Source organism: Chaetodon trifascialis, chromosome 18 (genome assembly GCF_039877785.1).
Source record: "Chaetodon trifascialis isolate fChaTrf1 chromosome 18, fChaTrf1.hap1, whole genome shotgun sequence".
Taxonomy (NCBI): domain Eukaryota; kingdom Metazoa; phylum Chordata; class Actinopteri; order Chaetodontiformes; family Chaetodontidae; genus Chaetodon; species Chaetodon trifascialis.
The window spans coordinates 17,430,990-17,445,347 of record NC_092073.1 but is presented as its reverse complement, the minus strand read 5'-3'; the positions used below and the strand labels follow the sequence as shown (position 1 = coordinate 17,445,347).

At 40.2% G+C, this 14,358-nt stretch overlaps 1 protein-coding gene across 4 annotated transcripts in view; it reads left to right on the top strand.

Annotated features, from left to right (window-relative positions):
* The window catches only part of cacnb2a (calcium channel, voltage-dependent, beta 2a), a 61,891-nt gene that overhangs the window by 23,603 nt on the left and 23,930 nt on the right, over positions 1-14,358 (top strand). The window contains exon 1 of one of the 4 annotated variants that reach the window (XM_070986486.1): positions 7,095-7,296. The exons of the other annotated variants lie outside the window; for them this stretch is intronic. Coding sequence (XP_070842587.1) covers positions 7,264-7,296 — 33 coding nt within the window. The 5' untranslated portion in view covers positions 7,095-7,263. Of the gene's footprint in view, positions 1-7,094; positions 7,297-14,358 lie in introns of those variants that run through there. 4 annotated transcript variants of the gene reach the window in all.

Sequence of the window (14,358 nt, the reverse complement as noted above, 5' to 3'; positions counted from 1 at the left end):
TCTCCTTACTGAGAGAAGCAATCATTACAAAGTGAGTCAGGGGATCAAGTGGACACAAGCAATCACCCCTGCGGGTGTTATTGTGTGCTGCATGGATCGTTCTCTTCCTCCTGTAGAGATGTACAGTGCACAGAGGACCATGTGACCACACAGCAGATGATCGTCTGTTGCTGAACTGCTCAAACTGTTGGACTGTGTTCAAACTAGAGGCCCATTAGTGATGTCAGAGCAGCACACAAAAGTGGCTTTGTTAGTCCAAAAGGTAGAGAAGTGTGGAGGGAGTATACTGTACAGTTTCTGTTTTATAACAGAAAAATCAGTGTATCGTGGTGTGAACTTTTGTTTTTAAATCTGACTACAAGCTTGCAGTAGCTAGTCTCGTAAAAAAGAATCAGGAAATTCCTTAGTGTTTATGTCTGGAAATTATGTGATAAGTTGACAAAAGAATAATTATCAGAATTTTCAAGGAAATTCAGGCTAAAACCATTAACTGTTTATTGTTATTTACTTAATTAGTATGAGTTAATGGGGCATTATCAGCCGCTCACTTGAGCTTCCGTCCCATTGCTATCCTAATTTTCTATTACTGGAAGCAGTTCCTGAGCTGTCAACATTTTAAGAGGACCTACTTTACTCTAAACTGCAGAGGGCAAAGGAAGCAACAAAACCCAACAATTTTTGGGTGTGTAGGGACATAAAATCTGGGTGGAAATTGGTTCCCATTGAAAAATTAAGATACTTTTATTGGATATATGTAAATGGAAAAAGATAATCCTTAAGCTAGAAGTCTGGTGATGTACTACATTTTTCTCATTGTGGACAAATCCCATTAGAAGACCAAAACCAGCAATGAACCAATCCTTTTAACAGCTAGTGTCTGTGTATCCAAAACCTGATGTAGCCAGACAAGCTATTTTACCTTGTTTCCAGTTTTTATGCTAAGCTGTGCTAACTGGCTGCTGGCTCTAGCTTCATATTTGTGATATTGATGTTTTCATCTAGCGCTAAGCAAACAGCAAGTATGCATATTTCCAAAAAAGTCAAACAGTTCCTTTAAATTTGGGGGAAGCCTTCAAAAAAACACATCATTAGTGCAAAAAACAAGTTGTTGAAAACAAATGTGCACCCAAACCCTAATCACTAAATTACCAGTTATCAGGCCATCCGTTTAGCTGATTGAAAATGACTGAGCCATAGCTATCTGACAAAACAACTTGTGTGCAATCATGTGTGGGTCTGGGTCTCTCATCTACTCTTCTGTCCATCATATCTGTGTGTCACCAGAGGGCAGGGGCTGCATTCTGTGAGAGGGAAAATGTGTTTGCATACAGTGTGCAAGTGTTTCACCCTCTGCCTGTGTTTGCCTGACCCGTGCGTGACTGTATTGGTCACAACAGCCCCAATTTGTCAGGGGAAGAGTTTTTCCTATGAGTCCACGTGGGACAGCCGATGTGTTGATGTGTTCAGCGAGCGTGAAGTGACTCAGCATCACACACTGCACTGCAGCCGCCAAACGTTGTACACTGTTGTACATGTCAGCGCTTCAGAAGTCATCAAGTCTTTGCTTCCAGTCGCTGTCCAGAAACTGAGATGATCTTCATTCCCTTGGGCATGCTTGACAAGCTTCCTTTGTCTCCACTGACTAAACACATCTTGGGAAGGGTAGGCTTTACTCGACTTTTAACTTCAGTCTTTGGTCTCAACTGGAAATGTGCTGCTCTTATACTGCATTAATAGGCTGAGGCTTTTAACTTCAGACTTTACTCCTTTACTATCAGTTGTACAGAAGAGTGCAGACGCTTAGCCTCATTTGTGTGATGTGTGCACAGGTTCAGTGCTATTCTCGGGTTTAGCACACATGCTAGCAGGATGCCCGTTGGTGGAGAGGAGGAAACAGCAGTCGAACTCTCGAGTCACTCAGAGAGGCAGCAGGAAACAGAACAGCTGGGACCTCTATCTCCATCTCTTGTTCTTATTCTCTCAGTCTCTCCCCCTCATTTTCCCTGCTTTCCTTTCTCTCATTGTCTGTAATTAGAGATGGTCTAGGGCTCAAGTGGCCTGGCTTGTGTTGTAGCTAGGTTACCTCAATCAGATGCTGGCTGCTGGCCCTGGGGGTTTTATTAGATGTGAATCACAGCCACATCAGGCCCAGCATGGATTCACCAGTCTGATCTAGCTGTTATGCATCAGGATCAGTTTAGTCCTGCTGTAAATTCATGCTTACCTTCAGAGTTGTTCAGTAGGGTATCATTTGATTTTTTTGTTTTTAATACCTTCCTTTTTGGAATATAAACATGAATTTTTGTTTTTCCCTGTGTAACAAAATAAGCTAAACTAATTGTATGAAGCCCCTTTTCCATAATGTCAAACTATCCCTTTAATTTTGTCTTAACATAAAACAGCTGGGAAAGAACTTTCCCTTCAAAAAGGGTCAGAGTCTAAACTTACAAAATTATGATTTATGTGAAAATATCTGATCAAAGAATACATAAACAAGACGAAGAAGCTAACCAAGTATTCAGTGCCAACTTTCCGCACTCAGCAGTCTTTGATATCCAGTGTTACAGACACGTCAGTGACTCTACAAAAAGTATTCGTTTTACAATTCAGGAATATAGTGTCATTTAAAGTACTATTACTATATGACTATATGACCACTGTAGCAGTGAGCATGGATGATGTATTGTCTATTGTCTAATTATGATCATAAAGGGTCATTAACAGGATCAACTAAATACAGTGAATTTACTGTGGGGTTGTTTTTTTTTTTTGTTTTTTTTAAACAAAGAAATAATCCTATAGTGAATAGGGAATTTCTGGAGGGGATTTTTTTCTTTTCTTTTTTTTTTTTTCCAGGGAAATTGAAAGATTTATCCGCCAGCACTTGAAGTCTGCTTGGAGAGTTTAATTTCTGTAATAGCATTCTTGGCAAGGCAGGCCACCATTGCAGGGACCTTTCTGCCAGATCTTCAGTGATCTAATTGTGGTGTATTTTAGTGCACTAGTGATCTTTTTAATTTACTAAACATCCGTAACATAATTTGTGTGAATCATGGCCTGACATATTAGAACATTTGACAGAAATGAAACACTGTTGCTGTGGTCGGATATTGTTTTCGTCTTTGACAAGATGCTCTGGGTCAGAATCAATCAGTTATCTTCAATATCTGTCATTGTTTGGTCTTGTGTAAAGATGTCTTCAGTGTTGTGATCTTGTACTGATGTAACACAGATTAACTCATGAGTGCTTGAACACTCACTTTAACAAGTGAGTTTGGCAGGGTGCAGAGGTTTTGTTTTGGACTGTTTACTGCAATAGTGAGTGGTGGCCACTGTGGAGCATGCTTGTTGGACGCTTTTGTTCGCTCCTGATATGGAGGTAGATGGTGGTGGAACAGTTTGGTGTGCATGAGAGAGTGTCCTGTAACTAAAAGTACACAGATGTATCCAGCGTAATACAGTACTTGTGACTGATCTGACTTTACAGGCCTTGTACAAACAAATGGTTAACTAGGAATTTACAGCCAAATCAAGGAATTCAGGACAAACAGGGATATTACACAGGGTTAGAATTGATGAATATAGTAAATGGCCTCAATATAAAGATATATAGCCTAAATCTAATATAAATATCCAAAATACGATTATAGACAGCCTAAATATTGATTGCCGGAATATAAATATATTTATCTAGATAAGTATGTTGAATGGCCTTTTTTTGGAGGATACCTTGACATACCTTTGAAAAATACATAAAACATTTGTTTTCTGTGGGATTGTTCTCAGTTTTTATTGAGCTTGGCCTTGGATGAGGCTTCATGCTGTGGTCCCATTGTGTTTTAGCTAATATGGCCTTTGTTCAAACCTCTGTTACTCAATGTCAGTCACAATGCCAGTAGTGATTCTGACTGCTGGGGATAAAACTGCAAAAGAGACCAAAACCCATGTCTGGGATGATGACCCCTGACCTTGAATAGGAAGGAGACAACCATTTGCACCTATATGATTTCTAGGGATATCACCTCCATTAAATGTAATAAACAAAAAATATTTACCACAGTGTAGAGCACATAACTGTATTTCTTAAAATAATTGTCAATTTAGATGAAAAGGCAACATAATCAGCACTGCTTTGAATATGAAACAGTGAGGAGGATATCATGTATTCCAGCTTTAAACCATCTATTTGAGGGTTTTTTGAAACTGTCTTAGAGTGGTGTTGATTCAACTCATTTTTGAGGGTGTAGTTCATGATACTGTTGAATTACACTGTTGTACTGAGAGGTTTTAGGTTTCAGTGGGGGTATACTGAATAACATAAACTTCATGAAGGTAGGATTTATTACAGACAAAATGTAAGAGCAGCAGAATCACAGTTTAATCTACCACCAGCCTCTTCATACTGCACAAGGTGACTCTTTAGTAACTACATAATGAAAGGAAACAACTGTTGGCAATGTCATTTTTTTTAAGTGAAGCACATTGGGATGTTGTATTGATCCCCCCTTGTGGTCCAATTACTGTATGCTGGTTTTGTAAGGTATCCTTGTTGGCCTTTGTGTGCTTGTCAAAGTGAATGCCTGTTGACGTCACTGTGTGCATGTATACTGATCGATAAGCCAAAGGCAATGCCGGCACTCATTTCCCAGCGCTGGCAGAACTAGAAGGCATTGATCCATCAAATCCCATTCAGAGAGCTCATTCAGAGAGAGCTGATAATTGCTGTCGGTAGTGAAGAATGCTATTATATCATTATATTATAATTACTGCACAAAATAAAACAGCTAATCTGGACTATAATTTAATTAGCTTTAGTTCATTTGGCAAATTGTATACAGTAGAGACTTTCAGCTAAAACCCATTACACATTTAAACACAGTAAACTTTATATGGGTGTCCTGAGCATAAAGATCCTGGCAGGGACATAGGAACCATAAACATACAGTGGTTCTTAAGGATTATTTTGATTAAGTGGTATTTTACAATTATCATTCAATGTGTTCCCTAATCATAATCTCACTTTTTAGATTTATTAATTAATTTATTTGTATTTTACTGCAGACTTCACATGTGAAAGTCATTTTTAGTGATCTTTCAGTGACACCAGGTCACACTTCTGATCAACTGTCATCACGCTCAGCATGTGAGGGTTTTTGCCTGCAGGACTGAACTTAATTAGTCTGCTTTCACCTTCATTTACCTTGACCTCATGTTGCCACTGTAGGGTTTGGATTGGACTATCGACTGCAATATGTTTTAGGGCTAAAAAGCAATAATTCCCCGAATTCAGTGGTTCTAGGCTCTCAAATGTGAATATTTGCTCTTTTTTAAATCTTCTGTAGAAGCTACAGGAAGCTATGACGCTATGAAGCTACAGCACAAAGAGCAGGGAAACCAAAGGTAGTAAATCTGCCTACCAGCGACTCTTTAGCTAACTAACATGACACATTATATTTTGTCTTATCTGTACAAAAAACAAACTATTTCTTGGCCTGGCGCAGTGACTTCTTGGTGTCTTGTCTTGTCTTGTCACCATAAGGTTACCTGGTTAAGAAACAGTTTTGCACTTTGTTTTGTTTTTTAAAACATATTGCTAAATATTAAACCTAATTTAGCACATTCATTAAAAAAGACACAATGTAAGATATAGGTTATGTTACAAAACAACTGAATTTTCAACCTGACGTTGAAACAACAACAACAACAACAACGACAACAGAAGAATTTTATGTCAAACTGATGCATCAGGACTTGAAACCATTGTCCTGGTGAGATGAGGATAACTATCTCGCAGTTCGTCACATGCTGAACACACGCCCTGGATGATAATCCCCAAAAAGGGGTTAACCCTGATCAAACACAATATAATCCAGGATTTAGGCTGGGCTGCCAGAAAACATTTTCTCCCCACTGAAAAATACAAATCTGGGCTTTACTGGGATGTCAAATAAAGCTCATGGCTTGTACTTTTATAGTTGTATGATCTTACAGGTTGGACATAAAATGCAACTGTCTGTTCAGTTCTCATCTGTGCTGTTCAGTTGATATGTTTTTCCAGTGGCATAGCTGCATTCCTCTGTCACTGCTGTTTTTATAAAATGAACATTTAAATGAGTTATGGTTTCATTTTGTGAACTTGTGACTCAGCTGTGGCAGTCTCCAGCTCATGTTTTGAGTCACATTTTACCACTTTAATAGAATCTTTAACTTGTTCAGCCTACACAAGCTCTGACGCAACAGCAGCGTGATTACAAAACACACATCACAGCTTCAGAGTGTCTGATGTCAGATCACAAAGAGATGGATCTGCTGGGAGTTCCTTTGAAGTGAATGTGCTTTTTTTACAGGAACCACTACATTTTCTTAGATACCTACCAGCTGCATTACACTGGATCTCTGACTGGTAATAGAAATCTGTCACTTGATTACTGAACCAACTTTTGTATGACTTTGTTTTTATGGATGTAATTGAATGTAGTGTGTAATGAGCTCTTATTCTACAAAGTAGTCTTATTTTTTAACATAAGGCCATCAAGTGACCAAACGGAAAGTTTCAATGGCTTTGGTCCCCTTGATGATGAAGGCGAATATGGCATTTTGTCGATGTAGTGAAGATAATTACTTCCTGACGTTTTGGTCTCAGCAACATGTGCTGAGACTATACAGTGAGTTCAAATCCTTTAGCCGTCCTCTCGTCAGAGTGTAACCTCTTTAAGGCAAAGCGGAACACATGTAAACTCCTCAAGATCACACACTCTCACACAGACATAAAAAGCTTCTGCAGCTGCTTTTGGTACTTTCTGGAATTTTCAGGTCGGCCCTGTTGGCCAGAGATCTTACTTCCTAACTGGCTGTGTGTGTGTGTGTATGTGTGTGAAACAGAGAGAGTGTATATGTGTGTGTGTGTGTGTGTGTGTGTGTGTGTGTGTGGGAGGGGAGAGGGGCAGGGGGGCTTGTTTTTGGGGCTGTAGGACGGTCGCGGCGCTCTGAAGGAGTGTTCTCCCAGCGTGGGAAAGACGCTTGTCTTTTCTTTGCCTCTCAGGGACTAAAGTAGGCCAAAGAAGGGCTGAGAGGAACTAACTTCTCTCCTCTGGTTCCGACTTTCTCTGCAAAACCGTTCCCCTCTGGAGCTGGGACAAGCGGGTTTTTAAGAGTGAAGCAATCGGGCTGGTAGGAGTTGCTGTGCTCAGAGAGGAGATGGGCAGCAGCTGAGGAGATTTTCTCCCAGCCGGGCTGAACAGCACAGAGTCGGGTAGGGCAGAAATGTATCACTCCGGCAGTGAGGAGTCAGATCTGGTAAGTTTGAGTAAACATGTTTCCTGCTACACAAACAGCGTCCTTTCACACTTTTCTGAACCTAAGTCGGCTGTACCGCTCATTCTTCTTCTCTCTACCCTCTGAACAAAGAGGAATGGCTCAGACTGCAGGAGAATGGAGGTTATTAGTGCAGGATTTAAAGGGGCGTAATCATACACTTCCTATTTTTCTCTTTCACTCTGTCGCTTTGCCTGAAAGTTAGTGAGAGTCACGCTCAAGATGCACACTGTGGCTCTCTTGCAGTGTACTGTTTTGAGACAAATCTGCATCTTGTCTGAATTTGCGAGCACCACTGCGTGACCACTACTAGCTTAAAGTGGGGAGCTGAGACAGTGGTTAACAAGCAGAGAGAGGGAAAGAAAGTAAACATCTGGGGTAAGCTTGGTCCTTTATGTACAGAGACCGGCAGAGAGCACAAAACTTGGCTGTGACCCGGAGCAAAAGCTAAAGTTTGGTCTGTTTGTCACATGAGCCAAATAGAGTCTGTAGTGTTTTGTTTTTCAAGTCCTTTTTGTATAACGTCAGAGCAGAATATGAACACGAGTGTAAATGAGAAGATGTCATGTCCATTCAAGCTTCTAGTTAGTATTTCAAACATTTCCTGTTCTATTTGTGTGTGTGTGTGTGTGTGTGTGTGTGTGTGTGTGTGTGTGTGTGTGTGTGTGTGTGTGTGTGTGTGTGTGTGTGTGTGTGTGTGTGATGCAGTGGTAAAAGTCCAAATATTTTTCTGTGATAGTAATCAGTGATCATCACAAGCCACATTAATGTCTGATCAGTCTCCAAAAGCAAGTCTGAGAAGTAGTTATCAACACAGAAAACCCTGTTATAAACAGACTGTTCAAAGCTGCAGATGTTTATTCTGAAGTTGAGATTGAGATACCAGGTATGTCAGGCTGATTAAGTAAATGTGCATAAATTGATACACAGGACATCTATAGTATTTCTATTTGATAAGATGGTTCAGCCATAAGAATCATTTCGGTCTTGTGTTTGAATATTTCACTCAGTGTTAACATAAAACTTCAATGAAGAATGACAAAGAATATATCTTGTATGTTACTGTCCAACAGTGTGGAATAAAAGGGAAAACACATAGGGAAAACAGTATGTTAATTGTTTAACCAGTCTGGAATAACATCAGTATATGAGTGACTAGAATCAGACCAATTCAAGCCATTAAATCATATCAGTGCTGCAGTGTATCTGTGTGTGTCCATGTGTTGAGGAAGCTCATGCAGCAGAGAGTGTTGTCTATCCTGCAGTTGATTTCCAGCTGTGGGTATATGAGAAACTATGTGACTAGCTGCTCAATCAATAGCTGGTTGCTGTTCATTTAGGTCTTGGAAAACCAATTACTCACTCCCACACATGCACACACACACAAACAGAGAGGAGAAAAAGCAGAAGGGATCTGTTCAGAAGTTGTACTTTAAAGTATCCACTTGGTTTGGTTCCCACATCAAGCAACACCTTGTATCTTTTCAGAGTGTGTTTAATTGCCACTGTGTGAGTATCTTCATCTGTCATTGAAGGCTGTGAATAGTCAACAAAGCTGATAATGAAGAGGTTTGTACACCAAGTGGTATTTCAGATTGACTAACACATTTGATGAGAGCATGTAGCGCTTTGTAACACACATTCAAGGTTAAAGTAGGATAAATAAGATCTTTATCGTTCCTTTCCTTTCAGGGGTTTTGTTGACCCTTTGCTGCTTAACGCTTCCTAACATCAACATAAGTAGAAGTCAAATTAGCGAGAATGATGGAAAACACGTATGTGGGTCTGCAGGGCCTTAATGAAGGAGTGTTTTGTAATTTAGCCTGTGATTTAGTTGATGATCACCATAAACACTAATTACAGGATTGCTAACAACGGCTAGCGTTATGAATAATTTCCTTTTTCAAATTGAATAAATTCTTTTATTCATCGAGCTGAAACAGTTAATCAGCAATCGTTGAACTGGTTCCTCAAACAACACGAAAAAGACCAAATTAAAAATATATTGTCTTTTCCTTCTCCAGATATATTTAGAATATATTTTAGGCATATTTAGAGAGAGAGGATCTTTTGTTTAGCGCTAAAATATGGAAAATCCCCATGCCTCTTTGGCAACAAAATTTACCCAGGAATCGTTCCAGATTATATAATTTATTGAGATGAGATAAAACAAATGAAGCTGAAATCATTTTACTCGAGCACAGTCCCATTTGTAGGATGGCATGTTTTGCTCCACTGAAGAAGGTTAGCAGCTTGTTCTGCGCTCTTAGCCAGTTCTCATCAATCATCCACAGCCTGCTTCATACACCAGGAAACTGCCAGAATATTGATGACGCAAGCACAAAATAACAACACAGAATAGCCACTGGCCTCTCTTATTGTATCCCCTTAATCAGCCATCATCCTATTATGGTGCTTCGCTTTCACAGAGGGACCTGAGACCTGCTAGATAAACTAGATCTCACTGTGACGGGATTCACTGTTAACGAGAACAATGTACCTCAAGGGACTGCTGCTGCTGGTTGCAGGTATTACTTACTGGAGGGAAAGGATTAGCACATAATTTGCAGTTGCAGGGGTCCCGTCACCCAGCATTGTCTTGACATTATGTTGCAGGAGTTTGAACTGTTCTCTGGCACAGCATCAGTGAGCAAGTGTCCAAACAATACCTGTTCGTTTGTAAGTTACACAGTCAGAACAGCTGAGCACAGAACAGCGCCTGAAATGATTTAATGAATCTCAGTACTTTTAGACAAAAGTCAGCAATGTTTTGTTATTCTTTTTTTTTTTTTTTCTTTTTTGTCTCTACCAATGACAGTGTCAGTTGGTCCAGACTACAACAACAACTATCCCCAGAGGATGAATCTCTGACTTTTCATTGAGCCAGATCAACAGGGCAACATTTTAAATAAATTACATACACTGGTTTATGACTAAATGCCTGCAAAAGTATGTGTGTTAGCATGCTAACAACAAATGTTAGCATGCTAACACCCAAAACTGAGATGGTGAACATGGGAAAAATAATAATTGTGAATTGTATCTATGTTTAAGTCTTACTCTAAGTGTGCAATGATAGATGTGTACACAAAATGCTTGTAGATGTAAGAACATTTTCAAGAGGCATATCTTGTTGTATGTTGTATGTATATCTTGTTTCTAGCCAGCAACTGTGCGCACTGGGATTGTGTGACTGACAACCAGTGAGTTCATCACCTCGATGGGATAATGCACTTATCTAATGCACAGGCACATGGAATGCTGGGTAAACACTTTTTTCATAGGCCTGTCAGTGTCACCTTGACATCCATGTAGCCAATCCCTCTTCTGCCACAGCAGAAATATCATTACTCCTCCCCCCTCTTCTATCTCTCCCATTTCTCTTTCTCACACACTTTCTTTTTCTTTCTCAGATGTGTCGACAGTCTGTTTCTTTTTCACTTTCTCGCTCACTTGGTTTTCATTCCTCTGTTGTGTGTTAAATATTAGCAATCATCCCTTGTAGCAGTCTCACATCTCTCGCTCTTAGCTGTCGTGTCTGCTCTCATTGTCTCTGTTTTATGAAGGAGGTGCTGCTTGTGGCCCGATGATTTAATTGACTTTGTGTTGCACTGAGTGAAGTGGCAGTGATGGACAGATGGCTAGGAAAAGAGGCTTTGGTTCTAGCCAAGAGTGAGTCATGCCAAGACTGAAACTGCTAGCACACTTGCTTAGCCCATTGTCAGCCCTCTGCAGTTAGTTAATGTCCGTCAGTCAGAAGTGAACATGACTTGGCACGAGCAATAATCCTCATTCTTCAATCATGATGCATGTGAGGTATACTGTGAAGTCTGACCACACTGTCCTATTAAGTTCACTGCTGACGCTGGTCTGCATTTTGGCCATTTTGTTTATTTTGTTAGTAGGTCAGGATTTTAAGATGAGGTTCGTGCCGTCTTTGCCTTCTGATTGGGTTTACTAGTGGGTGAAGTTTGCAAACTGCTGCGTCATTCATAACTTACTAACCTCTTCTATCCTAGTCCATTCATACTTGGTTTTTTACTTCCTTTTATATTACAGGATTATGGCATGGCTTTTCTACATATACGTTAATACTCTGCCCATAAATGCCATCTATTGCTAAGTACACGGCACTTTTCATGTACTGGGGCACATTTTATGAAACAAGAATATATAGCTACTCTGGCAGTGTTTTGAGCTTATATTGAGGCACAGCGGTGCTTTAAAGTCAACACTACCATGCTCACATTGAAATGGCAACATGTTGATGTTGAGCAAGTATAATGTTTCATATAAGCATCAATCATACTTTATAATTTATCCTAACAGAACCTGAGTGTCTATAGCAAATTCCAAGGCAATCCATGAAGTTGTTGTCTAGACATTTCACTCAGCACTGCAAATGTCAGTCTCATGGTGGCTCTAGTCGAAAAGTTAGGGATCACCAAAGTCATTACTATACGTCCTCAGGGGAGTATGAATGTTTCCCAGCACAACAAACATTTGAAAAGGATTCTGTTAGGGTCCCAAGATTGTAAGAGTCATGGTGATGGGACAGTGAATCTCAGTACTGACTCACCACAAGGTCCTCTTAGTAGCTGTTCTTGAGCTTTCAAAAGTATCCAGTGATCTTCCTCTGTAGATTGAGTTGTCATGAAAGTGTAGTTATTCAGCTTTCTATTTTTCTGAACATTTTAAGGACTTGTCGTCCTTGTTAGCTAAAAGTTGACATGGAAATTAAATTTTTCACCTTGGAAACAAAGTTTGACAACGCGGTTTTCTCAACTACTGTTCCCAAGGTCAAGAATTTGCTTTCACTCTCAAACAAGGCCTTCATAGTGTACAACAAAGACGTAATTGTCATGGATTTTGTAACTCCTATTGTTGTGTTGGTCTTTGATGAGTTTTGAGGCCTTCATTTTCCATCATGGTTTGCGAGATATAAACAGGAAGTGTGTGATGCCATGGAGCAGTTCAGTTAGCTGTGGGCTACCTGAGCCTTGTTATTTTCTTCTATAGTTGTTTACATTTTGGTAGATCCGTGCCATAGAGAGTCATATTGTCGTTGCTGTTTGAACTGTAACCATGGATGTGTCAACAAAAATCACCTTCATATGTGAGTTATCAACTTGAGTTCAACAGTTCTTTCTTAGCCCTGGAAACAACTGTTGACAAAACAATCTAGACTCCTGCTGCTTAATTGGTTTGGAGCTTTTGACGGTATCACACCGTCCTTATCAACAGATGAAGTTTGCTCAGTTGAATGGTAGATGTTCAACCTTTTTGTCCATGTTGGCCAAGTATCAACTAAAAATCAGCGGGCAAAAGATGCACGTAGTCATTCCTTCTTGAGCAAACCACAGAGGCAACAAGGCCAAAGCCATTGGGAATCCTGAGAGAGACAGGAGAGGAGTGCAGCAGAGTAAGAGGGTCATATGGGATGGGAAGGAATGGCAAGAGGTGAAAAGAAGTGCAAATGGGAGAAATATGAACGAGAGACCTTCTGGGGAACTGCAAAGAAAGGGGACATGAATGAGAATAAAATTGGGACCAGTAAACAAGCTGTGAGAGACCAGGCAGTGTGGCCTGAGTGGGAGGAAAGAAGCAGGAATCTTACCATATGTAAGAAGTGAGATAAAAACAGCTAAACATAGCAAGGATTCCTCGACCATGAGAGCACTTTATAGCTGACATGCACAGCCTTTATTTTCTGCATGACAGCTCTCCATTTTTATAGTGGATACATATAGAGAAGGACTCCTATAGTGGCCAAAAATGAAAATGAAAGCGTTCAGATCACAAAGCGATTCTTTAGAGTAGTGGCTTCGTCCACTGTAAGTGATTCTGTCAGACGCAGAAGGCAGGATTGGCTGACTCACAGCCTCCTGTTTGACTGTGGTAATAGCCACAATGATTTGTAATGTTGTAATGTAATGATCGCTGTGCCACTGCTGCATGTAGAGGTCATTGGTGCTCTTACAGCAAGGACCTCTGTCCAACTGAATCAATAAGTGTGGTATAGAGACCACAGGACAATTGCCCTTTCAGTTCCCCCCTTCATGTCTCTTGCTCTAACCAATGCAATGAAGATGGCCAGTTCTCACACACAATTCTGTTTGTCTGTTCTGCCTCCCAAGTGCTAGTGCAGATTTGCAGCCTAGTTTCTTTGGCAAGTAGGATTAATATTCGACATTTCTGCAGGACACGATTTAGGTCCAGTGCCAACTTTGTGCGGCAATGCTTGAAGTAGTGTGTTATTTATGTGGCAAGGCAAAGGGTGTAGAGGTCGTGGTGATGGATGGAACTGTGCTGCTGCGTTGTGCCCCATCTCAGGCCAACATATAATGTTGGGTTTTTGATAAAATACTTAACCAAAGAGGATTATTGTGTGATTTTGAAGTGTTTGTAGTTGATGTTTGATTGATAAGGGACGTTGTTGAATGTTCATGAGCCATGCCAGTGGCTCTGTGAGGCTGTACTTTGGCACAGTGTTGCTTTGAGCTAAATGCTGATGCTAGCATGCTAACCTGCTCACAGTGACAATTGTAACATGCTGATGTTTATCTGGTATGTTTTTAGTTTAGACTGTGTTAGCATAATATTTGCCAATTAGCACGAATCAAAAAGTGCCTTGCGTATATTTGGCAACAAACCAGTTTTTTTTAATAGTTGTTGAGGTATTTCAAAGCACAAATGTCAACCTTATGGTGATGCCAGAGGAAACGTTACCGAATCACCAAAATCATTAGCATACATCATCTTGAGACCATGGGTATCAGCCAAATTCCACGCCAGTCCGTTTAGGAGATGTTGAATTGCCATGATGCTTGTATGGCTAAAAAACACTGCAATCAAATGTAAATCATGGCTTTGCTGAATTGTTTGATACCAGCACTTTGTTTGGCAAATGTGATGAGATTTGCTTTTTCCCGATTAATGGGAGGTAAAGTAGGGAGAAGTGTCTTTGAACCAGACAGGTTCTTCCTACTTTGAATGGAGTTGTGATCCTCAGTCAGGGAACCTCTCCTCACAGATCAACGCAGT